The sequence below is a fragment of the Globicephala melas genome, chromosome 6 (genome assembly GCF_963455315.2).
Source record: "Globicephala melas chromosome 6, mGloMel1.2, whole genome shotgun sequence".
In the NCBI taxonomy this organism is placed as follows: Eukaryota; Metazoa; Chordata; class Mammalia; order Artiodactyla; family Delphinidae; genus Globicephala; species Globicephala melas.
In genome coordinates this window covers 15,567,549-15,581,801 of record NC_083319.1, presented here as the reverse complement: position 1 = coordinate 15,581,801, position 14,253 = coordinate 15,567,549, and the positions used below count along the sequence as shown (strand labels likewise).

The window sequence follows — 14,253 nt, the reverse complement described above, 5'->3', positions numbered from 1 at the left end:
GATTTAAATAAATTCAAATATTAAAAACACAAACATGCCCTCTCATTTATCAGATGAGGGAACTGAGGGCTGGGGGTGGGTAAAGTAGAATTAATAAGTTACAAAAGCTGCTATGAGCAGTGGCTTTGGAATCAGGCATTCCATTACCAGCGCTGTCATTTACTAACTACGTAACCCAGGGGAAGACACTGGGTCTTGACACCCTCCCTCCTCTAGAACACAGGAATATCACTACTCACTTTAACTCAATCTATTAACGTTGTAATAGATTTAAGGGATATATGGTTGTGTTAAAAACAGAAACCCTCTCTACATACGTCCATTTATTTAACAGATCTCTGAGCACATATTAAATGCCAAATATCTACTTGGCATCTCTTTTTGGAAGTCTCAAGGGTTCCCAAGCTTTTCATGTCCAAAACTGAGTACACAGTCTTCTTTCCAAACCTTCCAGGGTGTTCTAGCTCTGTGAGTGGTACCAGCACCCATCAGATTGTCTAGCAAGCATACCTAAAACACATCCTTGGAGCTCACCTCAATGCCCTTCCCTTGAACTCTCAGAGTCAATCTACCATCAAGCCCTGCTAATTGTTCCTTCTAAATACCTCAGCATCTCTGCACGTTTCCCATTTTTACTACCTATACAACCCCTGTAACTCACATGGCAACCACCTCTCTCCCAGGCGCCTCCCACTGGTCCACCTGCACTCACCCTCTGGTCTCTGCACACACTCAGGTACTGAGACTCTCCCTCGAGGCGGCCTCTCCTGACTCCCTGGCCATACTGCCCTCCAACGCCACGAGATTTGCTCACAGGAGCCCCTCGCTCCTTACATACATATGATTAGCATGTCACTATTCTCTGCAGAGTTACATGATCGGTGCCGGGATTGCCCATTAACTAGAAGCTCCACGAGGCAAAAGCCCAACTTTGCACCTCACCTACTTTATGGCCTCGGGTGACTGATGTTCCTCCCCCGAAATTCATTTTTCTCAACCACAAAAACAGGAAATAGCTAAGTTACCTGAAAAGTGACTTCCAGCTATGAAAGTCTGTGAATTCGTTGGCTACCTATAGCAATATCTACCTATGTATGTACATATATATAGATATATACATATCCACACTTACACATATATGTGTGTTCATTTATTTAGGGAGGCAGGTACACACATGTGCACACACACACACACAGACTCAGGAATCAATACAACTAGCTTTGACTCCCCTCTCCAGAGGCTTCCTATGGGCTATGACGCGTTATTCTCTCTGTCGTCTGGGTACCACAGAAGCAATACATCATAGGACCATGAACTTGATTATGTTATTCAGTATTCCACTCGCTGGAGACTTACTGAGTGCCTACTCTCTGATGGCTGCTAGGATGGCTCTGGACCCTCCAACGTGAAAGGCTTGGGGGGGTTACTGAGTGCTCCCCTCAGCTATACTAATTCCAGCGAGATCGTTTTCCCGACTCGGCAGGGCACCATTCATGCAGTAGTAGCATCAGGCTCTCTACCTGAATTCTCCAGGTCCTTGTAAGCTTCGGCCCAAGACTTGGCCATGTTGGCCAGCGTGTACTCCATGATCTGGATGTCGGTGATGGGGCAGTTGCACTGCGGGAACTCCTCGGCACACTGGCATCTACACTGGCTGTTCTGGCACACGTATTCCCCCTCACCGTTGCACATGATGTAGCTCAAGGCTGATTGGACAAATTTCTCTTGCAGATACTGAGGGAAGATGATCTGAAGACCTGTTTGAGAATAGCAAGGAGGGGAAAAGGAAAGGTTAGAAAAGGTGTTTCATTAACAGTTTCGAGAGGTGATGCGTAGGACTCCGAAGCTGCTAGCTTTCTCTTTGTGTAACCAAACTATCTCTGGGCCTGCCTAGATCCACACAGGGCATAATTGGCAAGGCCTCCAGTTGCCTTGCTTCTAGTTAAACTTCTCAGGTCATGACCTTGGCCATCTCTGCACTGCATACTCTATTCTGTGATATTAGGACTGAAGCTGGAGCCAGATCTGTTAATATACCTTTTCCATTTTGGGAGAAAACCCTTACTGAAAGCACAAGATTGCCGTTTATTTTTCCTTATTTCCTTCTTTTCTTTCCTTTTCCTTTCATCTAATATTTATGAACCCTATTTATGAAGCACAAGCCCTGAGCTAGGCACTAGGTCTATAGAGATAAAAAAGACACGACCTTTGCCCTTGGGGAGTTTATAATATAATCAGCAGGGGTAGACATGGACACACATCATCATAACATAGCTTTATAGACCCAGAGCACAGTCAGCCACATGAGGTAACTGGACAGCAGAAGGCTGCAAATAGCATTGCTGGGATAGCAGGGAAACGTTTGCGGAGGAGATATTTGGGCTGGTTGAAAAGTGAATAAGAGATCATTATGTAAAAAAGAACAGGAAGCATACTCTAAAGAGAGGGGTAGCAAGAACTAAGACTTAACATGTCTGGGAGTTGCTGGTGAATGAAATGAATTTGACGGGTGGGGTTGCAGTGCTGGAGGAGAACAGGTTTTAGAAAAGGGCAGATGCCAGAGTGCAAAGGTCGTTATTATATATGCTAAGGAACTTGGACTCCATCCTGTGAATAATGGGAATACTTTGGTAGTTTCCTGGGTAAGGATGATAGAAATAGAGTTATATAATTGAACAGGACCACAGTATCACTCACACGTACACATAAATATCAGTGGAGAATGGCATCAAATTAAATTAATTATCTCTTCTTTGCTTAAAAATGAAGAAGGCAAAGCCCACCAAGAGGAAATGAGTAGTTCATGGTTATAAGATGAGTGCTGTTGGCCACACCTCATGATTTTTTCTCTACACTTGACTAATCAAAGTCCTAAGCCAGAGGGCCAATGATGGAGAAGGATTTATCTGGGCACGAGTACTAACTACTCTTGTACCTATGAAATGTCAGCACAGCAGGCCAGCGCCTATGGTGCCCAGAAAAAAGGACAACTCTGGGCTAAATTAATTAATTCAAGCACTTTTGCCTGGGACATTTCTCTCCACCTCATTTGGAGCTGCCAACAGTTTTTGCCACCAGTGCATACTGGGGTAATGGTTTTACTACCCACTGTGTAAAAGAGAACTGTGCTATTTGGATTAAATTTTTTTCTCATTCGTGCTTCAGGGACATCCCTAATCCTACTCATCAGGGATCTTCTGAATAAACTCAGCATTTCTTTCACTCTCGACCTCAAAGTTGTGTTTCTAGATTTTTATCTTTGTTTCTCTTGCTTTCAGATTATTAAAAAAAAAAACGAAGCCCATCATTTCAACCTGTCTTCATATGGCAGCTAAAAAAAGACTATTTTCAGAGGGGCCTTGTGAAAAAGAAGACTGTGCTTCTAGTATGCCTTCTGGTAGGAAATCATAACACAGTAGTTAAGAGCTGGGCATTACTAGAGTCAGGCTTCTCTACTGACTACCTAAGTCATCTCAAGTTAGTTAGTCAACCTCTCAAAGGCTCCACTTTCTCTTCTCTAAAATGGAGATAACTTTAGTACCTACATCAGAGGGTTATTGAGAGAGCTAAGTGAAATAATTCTTTAGAATTGTCTAGAACAAGTCCCTGACGCATAGCAAACGAACACATGTGATTTATTCCTAGTTTTGATGATGATGATGACAGGGATGCCATTTCTCTGATTAAAGTTTTTTTAAAAGTTCCAACAGAAACTTCAGGATAAACAAAGGAACAATAGCTGTGAGTATCTAATCAGAAGAAGAAAATATCTAGAAGGCAGTGTTTGGGTATTTGGAGAGCTTCCACAAAAAAGTGGGGTCTAGAATTATGTGTTTGTTGAACCAGCACTGGTGGGAGAGCTATTCGGAAAGGTGGATCCTTTGTCAACATGCACGGAAGACGTTCTAACAGAGCTGAACAGCCCCGGGGCGATGCTCCATCACAAGGCTGGGTGGGTGAGTGCCACCCCAATGAGCAGAGGGTCCAAATCAGTGAGTCACTGCTCAGAAGGGCTCCTGTACGGAGGGGTATGATGCAAATACCAAAAGGTAGAGCAAACCAAATCAAGCAGTAAAGTCCTTCTAAACCAAGTCTCTAATTCTTTCGGAGTATGCATTATTGAGTCACTTTATCTGTATCACCATGTTCACTTCCAAAGCAAAATTTATTTTTAGCTGATCCCAATCCCCTACAGGCATCTAAGTCTATGGATTGGGGTTAAGTTTCTGTTGCTTAAAGACATTCTACAGACTATACTCTCAGTCCTACTTTTCTAGCTTGCTCATCATTTTCTTTCTCCCCCTTTGTAGGGGATAAAGTATTCTATTCTTAGTCCCAGCCCAAAAGGAATCTGGGGAGAGCATTTTTCAAAAATTGCATTAAATCATTTCTCCATCTGGCAAGGATACAAAAGGCAGTATTACCTACCCCATGTAACGCAACTGAAAACAGATGAAGTTTGGGATTGGGGGGTTTCTGGGAACAGCTGAAACACAAAACTGGTTGCTCTTTAAAAATGGAAACCCAGAACCTGCCAAGCTGTCTCTGAGGCGGAATCTCCTGGGCAAATTTGAAAGAGAATAATGAAGACATAGCAATTAAAAAGCACTTTTCTGCAAAATGTCATTACTGTTTAAAGTTACATAACCATTTCTCCAGCAGCGGAGGTTCACATAGCAGTCACCGGCAGTGTCGTCTCCCAATGACCTGTGTCCAACAAAGAGGCCCATTGCTGAGCACCTCCTACATGGGCGCCTGAGTCCTGCCGGCTTCAATGGGAACCATAAATAATCTGGAGGGGGATTTGGCCTGGGGAACCACAGTTTGAAAGATATACAGCTGCCGGCTGGGGTGGAATCTTCTGTCCCCAGAGTTCCCAAAGATATACACACACACACATGGAAAGGAAAACTGAGAAAATGAGAGAGAGAAAAAGGCCACCCTTGGTGCCAAGCATATAAATTTGGCCTCACAAAACCCAGGAAGGCAAGAGTTGAAAGCGCCATTTGCACAGCGACTATCCCAAGCTAAACATATGGACTCTGCACCCCCAGCCCAGTCTTGTTATACTTAAAAAAAAAATCTTGTACTTTAAAATGGCATGTTCTGCTGTTCCACAGTGGGCACGATGTCGATGTGGGAACCCCCATGTCATCTGCCTTCTCTTTTCCCGATTTCTGCCCCATCTTCCTCAGTCCCCCCTCCTGCCTCACTTCAACACGCACGTTGCACGATACCTTTTGTATTGTACGTACAGTCTCTGTGCTGTCACACGAGAGGGTATCTCTATTTCACTGACCGCGTCCTTTCTCTTCTCTCCTTATCCTCTCTTCTTTTTTTTCAGGACACACGGGCATCCTGCCCTTTTTCAGTCCCTCTTTTGTGCCAGTCTTATTCTTTCTACAGTCTCTGCACTTGTCCTCCCCTGTGCCTAGAATATTCCTTTTCCAGATCTCTGCCTGGCCCCCTTGTCCTGCCATCCAGACTTGTCCAGACCACCCGAGTTAAAATGTCTCTTCTATTTGCTTCACAGAATTAGTTTCTGAATGAAATTACCTTATTCATTTGTCTTCATTTTTGTTCCATCTCCCCCATTAGACAGTGGGCTTAAGGGGGACAGCCCACTGTCTAATGGGGGAGATGGGCTTTAGGGGGACAGAGGCTTATCTGTCCACGACAAGCCCCCAGAGTGTAACTTAAGACCAAGCCTGGTGGAGGTTTCAGACTCTCATTTGTTGAATGAAAGAAGCATCCCCTTTCTCATCCCAACTGAAGAGAAAGTTGTCCCTAAAACCTTTGAGGCCATTAGAATTGAGGACGTGTCCATAGCTCCACAACTACAGTAAAAGACTCAGGACTTGAATCTCGGAATTTGGACTGAATTCTGAAACACTCGCAGGTCCTTCCGCATCTCCAGTGGGTAAGTGTGGAAACTGAGACGAATGCCTGGCTTGGGGCCTCTGTGGTACCTATGGCACAGAGTGGCCTCTGGGAATGTCTTAGCCCCTCTGAAACTCAGTTTTCTTGCCTGTGAAGTTAAAAATTCCAATAACCACCTTCCAGGGCCATTGAAAAGGGTAAATGAGGGGAGAAAAGGCATAAACAGCACTTTAGCAAACACCTGACTCTTATGGGCTGAATGTTTGTGCCCCTCCCACCCCAATTTCATATGTTGAAACCCTAACCCTGTCCCACCTTGTGATGGCATTAAGAGGTGGGGCCTTTGGAAGATGATTAGGTTTAGATGAGGTCATGAAGGTGGAGTCTGCACGATGGGATTAGTGCCCCTATAGTAAGAGGAAGAGACAGGAAGGCATGCACCCTTGCGCTCTCTCGCTCTTCCTCCCTCTCTCTCTCCCTCTCCCCCTCCTTCCCTCCTTGCCTCCCCGAGCACACACTAAGAAAAGGCCACGTGAGCACACAGTGAGAAAGCAGCTGTCTACAAGCCAGGAATGTGCCTTAATCGGACACTGAATCTGTCGGCACCTTGACCTTAGACTTCCCAGCCTCCAGAATGGTAAGAAATAATGTCTCTTGTTCAAACCACCCAATCTATGGTATTTTGTTATAATTAAGTGTTCAATAAATGTTAGGTTCCTCCATTTACACCCTATTAGAACATAATCCATTACCTGGACCAAACTTGAGCCCTTCTTGGAAAAATCCTTCTTGAGTAGCCCCATTTGGGCTAGTAGGAAACAGGCCAAGAGTGCAACTTGTCTTAATAGCATTATAGTAATTATTGTAGGTGCTCATTATTATTGTTCCATTGTTTGTACTTCAATGAATTTTCCTTCCTTCCCTCCCTCCCTCCCTCCTTTCCTTCCTTCCCTTCTCTCTTCCATCTATCTTCTTCTTCTCTCCATCTCTCTTCCCTTCTTTCCACACATATTGCTTAAGCTCTACTGGGTGGCAGGCACTGTGCCACAGATACCAGGGTGAATAATGCAGGCAACTCCCTGCCCTCGCTGACCTCACGGTTAAGGAAGGAGACAGACCTGTAAACAAGCTGCTTGGATGCAGTGAGACCAGTGCTTTAGCAGAAGCACAAGATTGCTCGGGGAACACACGGCAAGAATACCTAGCCCAGCATGGAGTAGGGGTGGTCAAAGACTCTCTTCTAGAGGAAGCAGCATTTAGGCTGAGACCCAACGGATTAACAGGAGTTAGGGGAAGGGAGATCCACAGGAAGAGTGTTCTAGAAAGTGGAAACAGCATGTGCAAAGGCCTCAGGAAATATTATTCTTTCCAACTAAGAACCAACTTAGCCATCACCTTTCTTTCTGATTAAGGTTCATCTTTTTTTGTTTGTTCATTTACTTCCAAGTTCCCTAGAGAAGAACAACTTCCGGCACCTCAGAGAAGATCACAACTCTGAAGGGAAGAATGACACAGAGCAGAGATCTGTCAGCTCATTAGAGGAACAGCGCTTCTTACAACAACAAAGGTCAAGGATCCTGGTCTCTTACAGGCAGGGAGTGAACCTGAGATTCAGAAAAAGAAAGCGGCTCACTGTGCTTCTGAGTTTCAACCACTGGGGGGCGCTAAAGTAACAGAACTTTCAGGGTAATCTTACATTGGATCCCTGGAGACCTTTGAGGACATTGTCAATATTGCTGTTGTCAATATTGCTGTGTAAAGCAGGCACCTGGTTCAGGTGACTGTGCTCAGTGAGCTAGGGAACACTTAATGTCTGGAAAAGAGGACACTAGCAACAAAAGCCAATCCAACCTTCATCCCTGACCCTGACCCTGCTCCTCTGCTGATAGGACCTCTTAGCCACTTTCTCCTTCCTTCAACAAGCAGTACCTGAGGAACTGCTGGACTAGATGTTTCCTACCTTCTAAGGACACAGAAGTGCTACTGGAGATTCAAAACTAAAGTTCAGAATCCAAGAGACAAAAGCCTTAACTGATGATTAAAACATAAAGTTGTATGATGTCTGGTAAATAGTAGGTGTTCAATAAGTATATTTCAAATATTGAATAAGCCAGTGATCTATTATGAAGATGAAAGAAAATAAGCCTGGGCATGATAATTATGGAAGACTTCGTGATGTGAGTGGGATGTGGGCAGAGTCTTGAGACACGAGCCTGGTCTCAGTAGATAAAGAAGGGCATCCCCAGCGTTCCATGGAGAAGGCATACGCTGCACAAAGTTGGGTCAGTGTGTGCATACCTTGTATCAATCTAAGTCTTGTTCAAGGCAAGAGTTCTATATCTTCCTTTGGTTTCCCTCAGCTTTGTTTTTATTTTATTCTATATCCTAATTACCTAATATAGTAATATTTTTGATGGATTTGCTCTTTTCTGACCTATTTCATTAAACATTAAATGTACGATCTCTTACAGTGCTAAGAGGAAGAGGGAAAAATACAGGTTCTGTTTTGGTTGAGTATAAATATTTTTCTATCCTGTTCTTGCATCAGAATGTGGCCCCCTGTAGATCTCTCAGAGCCCTATAGGAGTCCCACCTGTTGTCTTGTACCTGCTAAGTTCTGCTTGTCAAATTCTGTCCATTTCTGAAAAGCACGAGGCGAGGAGAAGGACAGCAAGGACTGTACCTTTTGCAAAAAGTCAGCCTGACCCCCTTCCTGTGAAAACCCAGGGATTTCAGACTGGCAGATAAAGGACTTCATGGTTGCAGCAGTCATTCTGAACCTCAGTGTAATGAAGGCGTGCAGGTCAATTACCCATCTGTTTGTGTTTCTATTGCCGTGAATTACAGTATCTATCGCTGACAGCTCATTGGAGTGGAATGGAAATAAGATGATAATTCACAGGGTGAAACTGTGCAGAAAGGGCAAAAAGGCTATGATCTCATTCAGAAGCTCAGCCCTGTCTCCATGACGGGTCATTTGCACTCCAGGAAATGAAGAAGGGCAGCTACCTGGGGGGAAAAGTGGGTGGGTTCTGGCTCCCCCTTCTGGATAGAATAACCCTGCGGGATCTTGAGGAGTAGACATGGAACTCTTGGAGGAAAAATACAGGTAAACGATATTCCGCACAATAAAATGAAAACCTTTTTAAACCAGCAGAAGTTTTGAGGGGTGACTGGCAGGATAGAAAGGTGACCCCGTAGGGATGCTCCAAAGAACCTATTAATGCGTATTCAGTGCCCCTCCCTGCAGTGTCCTGCCTTTGAAAAATTACACACTCCCACCCTCTGAACTCAGATAGGTTCCCGTGACATGTTTTGGTTAATGAAATGTGCAAGTGATGTTTGCAACTTCCAAAACGAAGCTACGAGGACCCACACATGGATCCATCAGATTCTCTTTTCCCATCACCACAAGAACAACAGTGTTCCCTCTAGAGGCCACTGCTGTTCTCCAGATAAATGCCTTCTTCATTCTGTGAAGCAGAATCACAAGTGACTTGTGACCATGATGCAGCATCAGTAAGAAATGAGTATTTACATTTGCCAGCCACTGAGATTCAGGGATTGTTTGTTAGCACAACATAACCTAGCCTGTACTGATGGATACAGGAAGTGGCAAACTGGGGCCCGCGGGCCTATTTTCACAAATTAATTCTATTGGAATGCAACCACACAGATTGAAGTATTGTTTACAGCTGCTTTCACATTACAATGGAAGAGATGGACAGTTGCAACAGAGACTGTGTGTGACTCACAAAGCCTAAAATATTTACCATCTGGCTCTTTACAGAAAAAGTTGGCCAGCCAGTGTACTAGTTGATCATGAAGATTCTTTCAACCTTGATTTTCTGAGTCTATTCTGTGCTGGTCTTATTTCAATTATTAAGCAAATAGGTATCTATTAGGTGCCAGGTACTCTTTCAGGCACTGGCGAAAAGGCAAGGAACTAGAAACAAAATCCTTGCTCTCGTGGAACTTACCTTTCAGTGAGGCAGACAATCAGAGGAGGATTTAAACTGGCAAAAGGGATTGGGGGCAGGGAGACTTCTAAATGACAGTTTTAACTTTGAAAAAGAGAATATGGTCTAAACTATGAAATCGCTAACGATAAGGAGGCCAAAATACTTTTTTTCTCCAACATAATTTAAAAATTCAATTTCATAAAATTGCAACATGAAGATGCCCTTGAAGCTTTAAGAAGAGGTTGAGTCAATTTAAACCTAAGCTTCTTCATAGAATTCATGATAAAAACCAAATGACACCTCTAAGATTCTGTGTCACCTGATCCCTAGGTCAGCTGATGTCTGCAGATTCTTTTCTCACCTAACTACCCTTTTTTGCTACATCCTGTACCACTACCACCGCTGTCCCCCAAATGCTCCAAATTCTCTTTGTTCAAATTTTGGCTCCAGCTCTGATTAACGGCATGACCTTGGAAAGTTAAAACTAAGAGGCTTAACTTCTCTGATTTTCAGTTTCCTCATTAAAGCTTCCTGTGTAGGGTTTTTGTAAAAGTTAAATGAACAATTTTATATCTTGATTGTGGTGGTATCTTGATTACATGATTGGATATGTCTGTCATATTCATAGAACTGTTCACCTCGAAAGGGTGAATTTTTCTGGATGTAAATTATATCTCCATGAATGGGAAAACAAAATCAATTACGTAACCCATGTGAAGCTATTAGTACATGATAGTTATCCAACTCATGTCATTTCCTGTCCTCACCCTGTTTTCTATTGCTTTCTCTGGAAGCCTTTGACAATCTGAGGCATCCTCTCTGGGGGCAACCAAAGCACCTTGCACATAACTCAAATTCTAGTAGAACACGTACTGCATCATACTATGTGTGTCTATATTCATGTTCCTCCTAGTCTGTGAGCTCCTTGAATGCAAGAGGCAGTACCTCGTTCACCTCCCACTTCCTTGTTATCTGGCACATTAGTGTGTACCCAGTAATGAGTTCGAAAGAAGGTGAATTTAGAGAGGATGTGCTTCAGAGAGGACTGTGTTTCTCTGTTCTGGGCTTAGCACAGCCTACCTCCCTAGAGCCATTCCTCATGAGCAGGACCTGTTTCATCTTTCCCAACATCATAGCTTGAAACCTGAAGCTACTTTAACTTCAGCTCAATAGTGAAGGGGACAGGTGCTCAGAAACATCTGAGTGAAAAAATGCACAAATTGAAAAAACATCCTAAGAGAACAATGATGCTAAAAGGCCTTGACCACTCATTTCAGCACATATTTTGTTTGGGATCCACTGCTGCAAATTATGATTCTTGAGAGCTATAACCGCCTTTTCATTCTTTCCATGCTATCAAGCACAATACTAGATCACAGTAGGTGTGTAAAAATAAAACTGTTCAATTCAGGCACTCTTAGGAAACTCCTTTCACTCACCATGTTATTGAGGCAGGCACTGTACTAGATGTTAGAGATATAGAAATGAATAAGACGGTTTCTGACCTCAGGGGGCTCCAGTTGGGTAGGAGAACAAAATTCATAAATGTACAACTAAAATAAAATATACACACATTTCAGCAAAAAGGAATAAAGAAAAGACCTCTACTTCTGTAAGAGTAGAGGAGTTTGGAATAGTTATTGTGGACAGGATTGAACCCAAGTGAAATTACAGTCCAGCATTTGCCAAGCTGTATAACACAGAATCATAGATCTGCAGATGTAACCAAGATCAAATACATTCAGGAAACTCTGTATATTTAATCCAGCTCTTGAGACTCCTAATACACATTAGCCCAGTTGAGGCACTGAGAAGTCCTGCAGTAAATAAGTGTGGTTTATGTTATTTAATCCAGTGTTTCAGTATTATTGAGCTTTTGCTACATTTCTGTTTCCTAACAAACAGCCTCCAAATCCCAGTGGTTTACAACCACAAAGGTTTATTTCTTGCTCATGTTTCATGCTGGCTGGGCTTTGGCTCTGCATCAGATGTCTTCTTCTTTCAGATCTATACTGAAGGAGTGGCGTCTCTCAGGTATATGCCATTCTCATAACAGAGGGAAACAAAAGCCAAGCCAAGCAATGTCTCCTCAAGTGTCTTCTAAGATGAGGCATGCATTATATTCTCTTACATTCCATTGGCCAAAGCAAATCATATGTCCAAGTGCAATGTCAACTAAGTGGGGTGTATACATCTCCCACAGGACAGCATTGCCTGTCACACGCAATGCACTGTTATGTATAATTCTCTCAGGGAAGAGAGAGATGCAATCATGCAATGTACCACAAAATAAACTTATTTTTCCACCAAAGCTTATTTTTTAAAATTGAATTGTCATATGATCCAGCAACTCCACTCTTAAGGTATATACTCAAAAGAATTGCACAGAAGTATTCAAATAAAAACTTGAACACACTGTTCATAGAAGCAATATTAACAAAAAGGTGAAGACAAACTAAATGTCCATCAACTTATGAACGGATAAACAAAATGTGGTCTATCCACACAATGGAATCTTAACTCAGCCATAAAAGAATGAAGTACTGTTACGTGCTACAACACAGATGAACCCTGAAAACATTCTGTTACATCAAAGATGCCAGAAACACACACACAAAAACATATTGTATGATTCCAATTATATGAAATGTCCAGAATAGGCAAGTCAATAGAGACAGAAAGAAGATTAGTAGTTGTCTGGGGCTGGAGGGAGTGGGGAATGGGAAATTACTGCTTAATGAATATGGAATTTCCATTTGGGATGGTGAGAAAGTTCTGGAACTAGATAGTGATGACAGTTGCACAACACTGTGAATATACTCAATGCCCCTGAATTGTGGATTTTAAAATGTTTAAAACATTAAACTTTGTGTGATATATATTTTATCACAGTAAAAAATTAAGGTTCAAAGCAAACTGATTTGACAGTTCAAATAAATTTAAATCAGTAAATATTTATTGAGCATATACTACAAACTAAACACTGAAATAAGAAGTGAATAATGAATACGTTAAAAAGGATATGATTCTATTTTCAGGGAATTTAATTGCAATTTAGTAGAAATATGAACAATTGTGCACATGAAACAAGGTAGAATGTATCTAGAACACAGTAGAAGTGCATTGAAAGTGCTATATTTGCAGTGCCAAAGAAGAGCTTAATTGTGCCTAAGATGTATTGTGAGGGAAAAAAATAAAGATTGACTTAATAATCTTAAAAAATAAACAGGTACTGTGTTTGAAGAGAGTCAATGTATAAAAATTTCCACGGGTGATTTATTTAGGTTTTGGCCATCCTGACGCCTGATTTGTGTACAATCAGAGACCAACAAGGAATCAAGTGGGATGTGGTGGTTAAAGTAGGTCAAACTGTCACATTGATCACTGATCAGTCAGGAGTTCCATGCTGCACGCTCGGCCACAAGTTTATTGAAAGGTATAGCCCCACGTGACCACATACCAAATGATAAATCTTCTGATATTCCCCCCCCCTCAACACCAGCTTATGCTCCATTAGCATTTCCACCTCTTTCTGTACAAGTCTGAGTCTTGAGTCACCAAATTATTCCAGATTTCCCCCGGTCAGAGGCAGCCCTTTTTATAGTCATCTATACCTGGAATGTTGCGAGGCTTTCATAATCGTCTGTTATAAAGGTATTTGATCTTTTCTGGTTCTGGATTCTTTTGAGAGTATGAGAATAGCTATGGAAATGGCACACCTACGCACATCCACAAGTTGGCAAGTAATTTTAGGAAAATCGCAGACTTTCTAAAGTAAATAGCAGAACCTATCAGCACATAGAAAGCGCTATACAACTACTTGCTCCAATAAAAACCATGATTATATGTTCCAGGTTGAGACACAATATGCTACACACTTTAAGAGCACTGGCATTGAGAGGACCTGTGTTCAAATTCTTGCTCTGCTGGCTACAAGAGCGTTACTAACTTCTGTGAGCCTCAATTTGCAAATCTGGAAAATGGCTCTGTGTTGAGGTTTCTGAGAGATGAATATAAAGGAATGAGCTCTATACCTGGCACGAGAGAACTATCCAGGAAATCACAGCTATGATTTTGTATCCGCCCTCTTGGGTTTTAGGTCAGGTGCTTTCAACATATTTTTCAAATAAATGCAGAACCATGATTCCGAGGCAGTGGTGTTTTTATTCCCATTTATTAGAAGACCTAGAGAAGCTCAGAAACTTAATTAACTAGTCCAAGGGCTTATCACTATCACATGTGCTCTCGTACACTCCCTATTTGTCCTGAGTTTTTTTTCCGCTTTTTTTTTTTTTTTTTTTTTTTTTTGCGGTACGCGGGCCTCTCACTGTTGTGGCCTCTCCCGTTGCGGAGCACCGGCTCTGGACGCGCAGGCTCAGCGGCCATGGCTCACGGGCCCAGCCGCTCTGCG

At 42.5% G+C, this 14,253-nt stretch overlaps 1 protein-coding gene across 2 annotated transcripts in view; it reads right to left on the bottom strand.

Moving 5' to 3' along the window:
- The window catches only part of BRINP1 (BMP/retinoic acid inducible neural specific 1), a 178,346-nt gene that overhangs the window by 28,295 nt on the left and 135,798 nt on the right, over positions 1-14,253 (bottom strand). For both annotated transcript variants that reach the window (XM_060300556.1, XM_030858386.2), the window contains exon 6: positions 1,521-1,757. In XM_060300556.1, the coding sequence (XP_060156539.1) occupies positions 1,521-1,757 (237 nt within the window). The remainder of the gene's footprint in view (positions 1-1,520; positions 1,758-14,253) is intronic.